Here is an 11,755-nt window from a genome sequence, read left to right as displayed (position 1 = left end):
CAAAGTTCGGGATCTATTTTTTTCAATTCCCTTAAATATAAATATAAAAGAGGAAAGTGTAAAAGGTAAATAAATCCACAGCCATAAATACTATAATATCAGAGACTTCACTTCCAATGAATGACAATATGACTTGCATTCACGAATTTACTCCTGATTTTTAAATTAGTTAAAAACAAAATTTTGTAACGTAAATTGCTTTGCATTCCCATAGTAAAGAGTATGGATCGCTCTTTATAAAGTGCTACTTGGTCTTCAATTGATCAACAAAGAAAAGAAAAAAAAAGGAATAGTGTACTCTGCACCTTGTCCCTCTCCCTAGCCTCCTCTCTCATCCCCTTCCATGCTGAATCGACTGTCACCGACGTCGTCGCGGACAATTGCTGAAGTGTGCGGCCTCAAGCCCCCGAACATGAACTTCGACTACTGTGTGAAGGCTCTCGGGTCAGACCCAAGGAGCCAAACGGCCGACGTTCGAGGCTTGGGCCTCATCGCGTTTAACCTGCTAGAAAGCAGCGTCACGAGCACGGGCTCGTACGTTCAGCAGCTGCTGAAGCAGAAGTGGGAGCCGTACGTGCAGAAGTGCCTGTCTGATTGCTCGGACCTGTACTCGGACTCGGTCGAGTCCACGAAAGGGGCGGTTGGGGCGTACCAGGCACTGCTATATCCCGGCGTTCAGTTCTCGGCGACCACGGTGTCTACGGATGCGGACAAGTGTGAGGGTCAGTTCAAGGAGAAGCAGGGCGCGACCTTGCCGTTGACGAAACGGAACGGAGACGTGACGCAGCAGTTTTACATAGAACTCGCCATTCTTGCGATTGTTAGGGGGTCGTGAAGGGTTTGGGATGATGACCGAGAGCCTCAGAAGAATGCTCGTTTTTTCTTTTTCTTTATTTGGTCATGGTTTTGCATCGTTCGGGTTTCTAACTCTTCAATTTTACTTTTTACTTTTGTTCAAATTGTGACACCATTAAAAACCTTCCATACAATATAGATCGGTACATGTAGATTGATATATAATATGTCCTGATTTTATTATGTTTAAAATTACTGTCATATATAAATTTTCAAAGGAAATTAATGAAGTGACCCTTTTGTGTAACAAGGCACGAATTATAAAGTACGATAAAAAAAAAAAACCATTTTGACCCAATTTGACCTCTTTATAATAGTCGCATCTATTTCTATATATATATACTATTAGAAAGAGGGTATCGATATTTATTGTCGTGCCATGTTGCACGACGCATATAAATCAAGATTCAACTTTTACGAATAATGACACGCCTTTTGGATTGTTCAAGTTAAACTTAGTCCCCATTTGTTACATGTTACATATATAAATCATATTCAAATTAGTCATTTTATGTGAAATAAAACGGAGCCAATTGCCACATATGACACATTTAATCGCTTTTTTTTTTTTTTTTCATGACTGGCTTCAATTAGTGGTCGTGTAGCATCCCAGTCCCGCTACTTTAGTAATGCTTGCTAACCTCTCTTGTCACATTAACCTGATTAAGACTTGCATTGGGAACAAGGCGTCTGGAGGACTTTGAAAACACGTATATCTCCCAAAGGTGTTTAACCTAACACTCCAACATTTACCCAAGGGGCCTCTAGGAAAGTGTTTCTAAACGCAGCCTAAGACGGTCCTAGGCTGCTGATGGTACTATTTAAAGTACTATTAAGGAATTATAATTATGATAATACTGTAAATAAATGGAAAATCTTCAAATTGTCCTAGTTGACACCTTCAGAAGCTGAGAGCTCAAGAAACCTATTCTTGTTTAGGAGTCTACATGGCAGACAATGAGGGCAATAATTTGTACGAGTCTGTAAATATTTACTTATGTAGATTATTGATCACATTGTCGGCAGACCTATCAACGGTACGGTTAAGTTGGGTTATAAATGATCCGACCCATATTGACCGGTCCAACTAATTTGCAATGTAAATTTCTCGAACCATAGCCGACTTAACCCTACTCATACTCAACTTGTTTCGAGATTCAGTTTTAGTATTTTTCTGTTTATATTATTGCCTTTAAAGAATAGAGGCTCCATGGATAGGCTCGTCGAATCAGTGAGGGTGAACTCAGGAGTCCGGTTATGGACGGGAGCATGAATGTGGTTATAGGAGTTCGGCCCCCGTTATTTAAAAATCATGAAACGATTTGTAGTTTTGGTTTTCAGTTAAATATAAACGAGATCTCAATATGTCGGTGAACGCCGGTTCAATAATACTTATTTGATGTGATATTTTTCGATTTTGATTATCCATTATGCAGTTCCAACACTCAATACAGAATTGCTCAAATGTGTTGGGTTTTTCGTTATAGTTATTATTCGGCATTCATCATCGCTATCCAACATCTGATATGTACAAACAATTTATGATCAAACCAAGTACCTCTCACTCTCTCCATAGCCTCGCTAAAACGAGCTTTTTCGCATGCTTTTTTTCTCCCTCCCCTCAACAAAATCATTATTCCCACTTTACCACTCGTTATACACTCTTTCTAGAAACCGACCTTCATCAACTCTTCTACCTTCTCTCTAGGTTTCCATTTTCATAAGTTCGTCCCGTCCTCCAGTGCCGCGACACTATCTTACTACCTAGTTGTCTCCTCGAAAAGCGTCGTGCTTGAGCATGGGAAATGGCGGACACGACTACTGACGGCGGGAACAACCAGGGGAAGGATTGGTGGGGGGGGGAGACGTCGATCGAGAAGGTGCTGGCCACGAATGGCTCGTGAGGCGGAGGAGGAAGGGAAGGAGGCAGGGCGGGCGTGTAGACAGAGAGGGCGAGGGACATGTACGGGGCGTACGACGCCATGGAGGAGAAGCTGCCGAGTGTGGAGGTGTGCGGGCTGCGCCTGTACTGCTTCTGACCTACTTCATCGAGACGGTGCTCAAACCAATCGTCTCAGACCGCGAGTCGAAAACTCGGGGAAGAAAAAAAACATGCGACTGACAAAGGAAGATGAAACAGTGAGCCGGGCTTATTTTGAAAATGACTTAAGTAGGGGGTAAATGTGTTCCTAACATATATAATCCATTTACGATCCTTCTTTTTATGTTGTCATTTAAAATTCATTTATGATTGGCGTGCAAAATTTTAAGTGAGCCATGTGTAATCTATTTAAATGAATATGGGTGGCTTAAATACGCTACAAGTGCCAAAACTTGTGTACGACGTTTATTTTAGTACCAAAACTTTTAAAATGATTACTTAAGTGTCAAATTTTTGAAAAACGATTACTTCAGTGCCAAAACTTTTAAAACGATTACTTAAGTGTTATTTTTTTTTAAACGATAACTTAAGTGTCAAATTTTTTTGAAAGCCAACTCCGGCTAGCCACGTCAGCTCAAATATTAATAAAAAATAGCCCACGTCAGCTCAAATTGGAGTTGGTACTGAAGTGATCATTTTTAAAAAAAGTTAGCACTTAAATGATCGTTTTGAAAGTTTTGGTACTAAAGTGAGCGTTGTACACAAATTTTGACACTTGTAGAATACTTTACCCGAATATGGGTTATTCAATAAATTTTGGACTCATTTTGATAGATCTACCTATTACACATATTTTTGGTAATTTACGGAGCAATCCACAAGTACATTTTTCTAATCGTGGACTTCTTGGACGACGTCAACATGAAAAGAAATCCACGCCCAGCATCCCAATAAACTTGGGTCAGCGAAGCCCACCTTCTGACTTTCCTTTCTTATGTTCTTTGCTTGGCCGGCAATTTGGCGCAACAATTTTGAAGTATCCAATTCGAAATATTCAAACCTCCACGATTAACAATTGATCTTGAGTAGAATGTTGCCTAACGAGCTCACACACAAGACATATTTCGATAATATTTCCATTAAACAGTTGTTGCGCGTCGAAATCCTTCGACCGGGCTTTCTTGGTTATGGGTTTTAGGCCCAAAATAACTATAGCCCAAAAGAGATTGCTGACGCTAGAATCTTTTATCGAACTTAATCCGTTCGTTTTCTAAAAAGGAGTTACGGGTCGGTTTTGGACAGAGAGTGTCAAATGCAGTAGATGTTTTTATTAACACAAAAGGTGTTACGGACTCTCAACAACTTCGACAGCCCAATACGTGCAATAGTAGAAGTATGTAGCAAACTTCGACACGATCCCGGAATTAAATCGACAGGATCGAGCAATGATGTAGGACACAATGTTGGAATTCAATCAACAGCACCGGATGGGGGATTATAGGACACAATACCGGAATTGAATCGACGACACCCGACTCTGGATATGAAACTCGCCGGAATTGAATCGACAACGGGAATCCGAAAAGCTATGGCTAGGCTAGACTAAAGACTAAGAGCTAGTTGAAAAGATAAGTGCTTTTGTGTTTGTTGTTGTATGTTGCTACTACGGGGTATTTATAGGCAGACTCTTTGATAACCGCCGAACGGTTTCTTCCTTCGGCCCCACGCTTTACCCTTTTCCATAAGCCACGTGGATGACGGTTTCCTAGTCTTTGCGCCTTTTCTTTTTACCTCGTGAGGATTACCGCCAATCTTTTAGCAACTGCTTCGATCGTGGCCCCCTTCCGCGCGTTTTTCTTGTTTTGGAAGGAAGTGGCGCCAGAATTTACCCTAACACGTGGCACCCTTTTTGATCGGCACGTACCTTACTTCAGTGTTCCTTCTTGTAGCTGATTATCGCCCCCTCACGTGGTTGTCACGAGCCTTCTTGGATTGTTTTAGGTGTCAACACATGCCCCCTTTTAAAAGATGTAAATCGACGATTTACCTCTTTTAAAATATTTTCCTCTAATTTGATGGTCTCCAACTGTAAAAATGATGATTACGCTTTTCCCTTGATCCCTTTTCCCGAAACGCAATCCTTTCAACTTCATACCGTGTATCAGCCCTTTTCGTCTTGCTTTTAAGGATTTTGAAAAAGCTTTCACTCGTCGTCTTTACGTGTCCAAGGTTTTCTCTAAACCCTAAACCCTTTTTCGAGCATTCCAAACCTTCATGACGACCGAAACCCCCGAGTTCCTTCCTCACCAGTTCATTGCCCGCTTCGACGAGATCATCAATAGTAATGATGCTGATCACTGTTTCTTCAAATTATTGAACACTCAACGAGAGTATGCCAGTTTCATTCTTGGACCCAGTCTTCACGATCATCACCATGTTCCAGCGTCTCTTCAATCTTGTTTCCCAATGCGGGCGGATGAACAACTTCCTATTCAAGCCTCTTCACTAGAGAATATTTGGTCCATGCCGGCTCAGCGATTTAGGAGTTTTCCGCTATTTGATGACAAGGCTTACGCTTGGTTTCAAAGGCTCTAAGATGATATCCCAACAGTCGCCTTTTGGGAAACAGCCAGATAAGGACAACGATTGAGGTTAGCATGCTGTCCCACGATTTGAATAGGGGCTTACCGGGGTCCGTTATAAGTTTCCGGTCTTCCTCTATCAATTGCTTTTTCTTCCCATGAGGTCCCATGTCTATAACCCTTCTAGATACTTTTGCCATTGCTGGTCTCTCTCCTTATGGGACTTACATCAAAAACCCGGGGAAAACCAAGGATCGCCCCATCTCTGATGATACTCTTGCCTATGGGAAGTTTATCGATACTCATTGTAGAACATCCGGGGCAGTCACCCATGAGGAGCAGACGGCTTTCCTTCTCTTTTGGCTGTCGAAGTATCTATTCTTTAGCCCGACCCTTAAAGTGTCCAAGGATTACTTTGACCTTGCCTCACTTCTAGCGAAAGGGAATCTTGTCACTATTGGTCCTCTTGCCTTGGCATCTTTGTATAGAAGTGTTTCCTATGCCGCTCGATTAATGTCAAATTCTGAGGAAGATAGCGTGCTGTCGGGTCCGCTCTGGATTCTTCAAGCCTGGGTTGCGATCTATCTTCCTTTCTTGTTCGAGAGCATTCCTTCCTTTGATTCCAATAGGGTCCCTTTAAAGCTTGGTATACGATTGCTCCAAGCTGCCCCATCAAAGGCCCCTAGTGATGTTCAGCCTTTCCGCTTCTTCCTTCGACAGCTTCTATCTCGTGAGGCCGATCGAATAGATTTCTTCCCTTACCGCTCGGGTGAATTTGACTCTGGCTTCAATTCTCGAACCTTGAAACGGTTCAATTATTGTGACTTTTGGACCTTTGTCCTCTTCCCTCGAGATCTCCCAATCCGACTTTGTCTTAAAGGGAGATTCTATCCTGGTTTTGAACTATATTCTCCTCATTCTTGCGCTAGGCGGTTCGGCCTTTGACAGGCAGTGCCTATGCCCATACCTTATCTTATGGATTTCCCATCTATGGACAAGAAGGTCTATAACATCAAGGTCGATGGACCGTTCGCCCGCTGTGCCGAGATCACGAACGTGATGTATCAGCGGTTTTCGGGGGACATCCCATCGGCACTACGTTTGAGTTACGGCGTGACTTTCGAGTTTACGACCTGGTGGACGTCCTTCGCCTTCGAGAGCCCTTTTGAAGATGCTATCTCGTCCATACTCAAGGATAGTCGGATACTGCTCTTCGATCACGCCTCGAAGAAAATCGGGAAGAAGGGTGCAACGAGAACCCTTTCAATTGGTGGTCGCAAACGTTCAACGATCAGTTTCGGTAAGTCTATTTCTTCCTAATTCTCTCGGTATTACGGGCCCGGAGTGACTTTACTTCACCTTTGCTGTTAGGCGACGACTCAGATGACGAAGTTGATGATGAAACACTTACTTCTCTTAAACGGCGAAAGATGGGAGCAAAGAAGAGCAAATCTCCGATGGAATCTCCGAAGGTTCCTCAGTATGTCGAAGTTCCTCCGATTGCTTGTCCCGAAGATCATTTGGGGAATCTTGATCCACCCGTTGGGAGGCCCGGTAATATTGCCGTTGCTGGAAGTTCGTCTGACCCTACTGTATCGGGCGCGGCTTCCTTGCCTATAGAGCCTCAAGGGGAGTCTTCTTTACTAGCCCTTGCCATTGTCCCAGCTTCGATGGTCGAAGCTCCTTCAATGGCTGAAGATCTCACAATAGCTGAAGATCCTTCATCCGCGGATATTATCCGGGATCTTCTTGCTGCTTCTCTCCTTCTATCGCCCGTTGAAGATGTTCAAACCTATCTTGCTAGGTCTTCTCGATCTTCAGATCATCCGAGTATGCCTCAACCAAGCGGCTCCTCTGACTCGGAGACTTTCAGCAAGTTGGGTATTATGTTGTCTTGCTCCTTGGACCTTGTTTATTCGGGGGTGGCCTCCTTCGTTGACAATCCATCGATTATTCAAAGTATCAAGTCCGTAATGGAGTGGTCGGTCAAAGAGGAAGTTAGCGAGAAGCTTCCTGCGAGTTTAGTTCGCCGGCTGAAAGCATTCCTAGAACACTTTCCTACTCCCTTTGTGCATTTTTGACGGTGTCGGGACAAGATGCTTGCTCCGTCGAACTTTCCCGATAAGCTTTTCTCTCCTAGCTCCGAGACCCAAGAAGCGGGACAACTTATGACTCAAGGGGAGCAATCCCTTCAATCTACCATTAGTGAGCTTGCTGCCCTTGATGAGAAGGAAGCTACTCTAGAGCAACAGAGGGTGGCGATAGAGAGAGAAATAGAGGAGACTCGACGCCGACGATCGACTTTGCTCTCTCATCGATCTTCCGTGGAAAACCAACCGAAGGTGTCTGTTGCCTCTCCGGAGGAGGAGAGGCGATCAGATCGTGCTCGGGTAGTACAAGCGGAAATAGAGCGGCGTCGCGTTAGGAACATGTACATGGATAAGAATAGGAAGTTTGAGCGTTTACTCCGTGATTTGCCCGAGGGGATCAAGTCGGCCCTGTACCACGACGATCCTTAATGAAATTTCGCCCTTTTTCCTCCTTATTTCTCGTATCGTACTTTGCCACGATCTATGTAATTGCCCACATTTGAGTAATCGCCATCATTCGCCCGAGTCGGTTACTTCAAAAATCCCTTATAAATGGCGATTGCCCCCAAATGCTGATCCACACGAACCTTGTCACGAAGCTCATATGAGTACTCACGTAGCTTCCTACTTGTCGCGCTTCGACGCTCTCCCACAATGAAGCCAAAAGGGAACTCTCCTTATCCTTCATGGATCATCGGTTAGGAAATGGTCATATTATTTTGGGTCCACATCTCACAAATTTACCACCTCCTTCCTTCTTGAATGATTGCTTTCCCCTCAGTTGCGATGAAATCTTACCCTTTGAGCAATCTTGTCATTTGCACCTCGCTTGGTTGTCGAATAATCATAGATTTTCTTTATACTCATCCTTCGACCGCCAATTTTACAATTGGTACAAACGACTGGAAGGGGAGCCAACTACCGTCTGGGCACAAGCCAAGATAAACGTCCCGCTACCATTTTGTGGTATATCCATTGATCCTTCCGAGTATGGTCTCATCGGCAGCTTGTGTTGCTTCAGGTCGCCATCATCGAATTGCTTCTTTTTGTCTATTGGTCCAGTGACACCTACCCTTCTTGATATTTGGTTTCTGACCGGTCTTTCTCCGTTTATCGATAGTGACACTCAACCTTCGAATGACCAATTTCTACTTGACATGTCCTGCTGCCTCGACCCGCCATACATCGAATTCATGGATTGCAATGGTAAATCTTCAGGACCCATTCTTCCAGGGGAACATACGGCTTTCCTTACGTGTTTGGCTCTGTAAATATGTCTTTTGTCTTCCCACATGTTGAATTTCTTCAGAATTTCTTGATATGGCGCATGAACTGGCATGTGGTGTTGATATTGGACTAGGTTGGATGTTCTTGGCGATCTTGTATCGAGGGTTGTCGGATGCTCAATCTTCGTTGATGGATAAACATCCCGCTCCTTTTTCCGATCCCTTATGGATCCTGCATTATTGGCTCCGAGCGTACCTCCCTCATATGTTTCTTGATAAGGCGCTCACTTTGACAACAATTCTTTCGCCGGATGGTGATGTCTAATGATGTTTTCATTCAAACATTGATACTAACCATTTAGTTGTTTGATCACCAGCTGGGAATAGCCCTTCACTTTAATTGACCTGATCCCCATGTCAATTAAAATATTCAATCCCACGATTAGGGTTTCATATTCGGCTTGGTTATTCAAGCATTCAAAGTCAAGCCTGAATATGAGCTTTGTTTTCTGTCAAAAGGGTGATATAACCATGATTCCTACACTTGCTGACCCGGATGCCACTGACCTGTTGAAATATAATGTCCAAGGTGTAATACCAAGATAATTTTCATCATCCTCGACTTTTAAACTCGACGGGTATTCGGTAATGAAATCGGATATCGCCTGCCCTTTTACCGCTTTGAGCGGCACATAACTCAAATCGATTTCTATTAGAGTAAACGCCCATTTTGCAATCCGGCCTCTAATGATTGGCCTGGACAACATGTACTTAATCACGTCTGTCTTGCAAATTACATGTACCGTAGTCGGCAACATATAATGTCGTAATTTCGTACAGGCGTAGTACGAGAATAAACATAGTTTTTCGATGGACATGTATCTTGTCTCGGCATTATTAAGCATCCTACTTAGGTAGTACATGGCCTGTTCTTTGCCTTCATCGTTTTCCCGAGCCAGCATACTCCCTATCGTTGTATCGGCAGCCGACAAGTACAACTTCAATAGCCGTCCAGCTTTTGGTGGCATCAAAACTCGTGGCTTGATGATATACTCTTTTAATCAGCCGAAAGCCACTTGATGCTTTCCCTCCCATACAAAACTCTTGTTCATTCTTCAATTTGAGCAACGGGGAGAAAAGTTCGATTTTTCCTGACAGGTTAGCTATAAAACGCCGCAAGAAATTTAATTTCTCGATTAGCATTTGCAACTGTTTTTTACTAATAGGGGCTGGTAATTTTAAAATAGCCTTGGCATTATTCATGTCTATCTCTATACCTCTTCGATGGACTAGAAAACCTAGGAAATTGCCAGCTCTTATCCCGAAAGCACATTTCAAAGGATTCATCTTTAACTTAAATCTGCGCATTCTCTCAAAAGCTTGCTCTAGGTGGTCCAGATGACTTACATGGTCTGTCTTGACGATGACGTCATTAATGTAGACCTCCATGAACTCCCCAATTATGTCGTGGAAAATGTAATTCATTGCTCTTTGATATGTAGCACCGGCATTCTTCAATCCGAAATGCATGACGACCCATTCGAATGTGCCAATGGCCCCGGGGCATCCGAAGGTTGTCTTGTGAACGTCTTCTGCTGCTATAAATATCTGATTATACCACGAATGTTCGTCCATGAGGGACATCATTTCATTGTTGGAGGCCGAATCGATCAACATATCGGCCATGGGCATCCGGTACTCATCTTTTGGGGTGGCCGTATTGAGGTCGCGAAAATCAACGCATATTCGGAGTTTACCATTTTTCTTCTTAACGGGCACGATATTGGACAGCCATTCGACATACCTTGCTGATCTTATGAATCCGGCCAAACGGAGGCGCTCAATTTCCTCCTTAATTTTAAGGATTACTTCGGGAGCGAACCTTCTAGCAGCCTTTTGGTGTGGTCGAAATCCCCTCTTAATTCGCAATCGATGCTCAACTATGCTTCTCGAAAGGCCGGGCATCTCATGGCAATTCCAGGCAAAACAATCATTATATTTTCTCAACGGGTTTACCATTTGAACCTTGTATCGCTGATCGAGCAATTGGCTAACATAAGTAGGTTGAGGACGGGCCTTATCTCCGAGATTAACTTCTTCCAGTGGGTCTTGAGCTTGGATTATTTTGTCGTCTTCCTTAATTGGGGATTCTTCGAAATCTAGAATGCTATCTGCAAGCTGGCTAGCTTGATCATTTCGCTCGGCCCAGAGGGCCGCATACCTCTTAGCGAGGTTTTGTGCAAATGGTTGAATTTCCATCAGAAAACCGGTCAATTGGTTCTACCGGTTCCTTTCTTGGGATCCACTCGGTGCTTCCCTTGTCGAAACGACAGAATGTAATATCCCTTGAGTCCGCTTCGGGCGGCTTAGATACGTGAAGGCAATCTTCCGGCATCACTTTATCCCGACCGGATATACGGGTCCAAGTAACACAAGTTTGAGGATTCGCCTTTACATATTCCACCTTGTCCCCATTCCAGAATGCCGGTATTTTGTGAAGTGTTGATGTGACACATTGGTTTCCATGTATCCAATCTCGTCCCAAAAGCAAGTTATAAGACCCGTCGGCGTCCATGACGCAGAAGGACGTCCTCGACGTTTTAGATCCAATGGTCAGGTCGGCAATATATACTCCCTTTACTTGAGTAATGTCGCCGGTGAAATCAGATAAGCGTATATTCGATGAGATTATCTCGTCATCATTCCTTCCTATTTTCTTGAAGAAGCGGTATGGAATGAGATTTAACGTCGACCCCCCATCGACCAACACTTTCATTGCTGGTCGCCCGTTGATCTTGACATTTATGTTGAGCGACCTCAAATGATTTGAGACATCTTCCATGGGTTTTCCGAATTTCATGGTTTCTTCATCGTTGAAGCGAAATTGAGCCCCTTCCCTCTCTTGTGTCGTTTCTTCATTATCGCCGTCAGGTGAGGTCGACTCAAGTCGAAACTCGTGTGGCAATTTTAACTTGTACCATACAAGAGCTTAGAGGGGATACTGACACGCTAATAGGGGTTTTAAACAGGAATTTGGATGCAGATGGTTTACGTGGCTTTGTGCCATTGTCCTCTTTTTCTTGAACCGGCTGTCTCTCTTCCGGTCGTCGTCGCCAAACC

At 43.7% G+C, this 11,755-nt stretch overlaps 1 protein-coding gene across 1 annotated transcript; it reads left to right on the top strand.

The window, feature by feature from the left end:
• Positions 1-343: 343 nt before the first annotated feature.
• On the top strand, positions 344-835 carry LOC115732677 (putative invertase inhibitor). The gene has a single exon (XM_030663361.1). The coding sequence runs from the start codon at positions 344-346 to the stop codon at positions 833-835; it is 492 nt and encodes a 163-aa protein (XP_030519221.1).
• The last annotated feature ends 10,920 nt before the right edge of the window (positions 836-11,755 follow it).

Source organism: Rhodamnia argentea, chromosome 9, assembly GCF_020921035.1.
Source record: "Rhodamnia argentea isolate NSW1041297 chromosome 9, ASM2092103v1, whole genome shotgun sequence".
Classification (NCBI taxonomy): domain Eukaryota; kingdom Viridiplantae; phylum Streptophyta; class Magnoliopsida; order Myrtales; family Myrtaceae; genus Rhodamnia; species Rhodamnia argentea.
Note: the sequence above shows the minus strand (reverse complement) of the source record. Positions and strands in the feature narration are given on the sequence as shown.

What these genes read in the sequence shown, in the direction of transcription:
- LOC115732677 (XM_030663361.1), top strand. Translation starts at nt 344, where the DNA reads ATGCTGAATCGACTGTCACCGACGTCGTCGCGGACAATTGCTGAAGTG.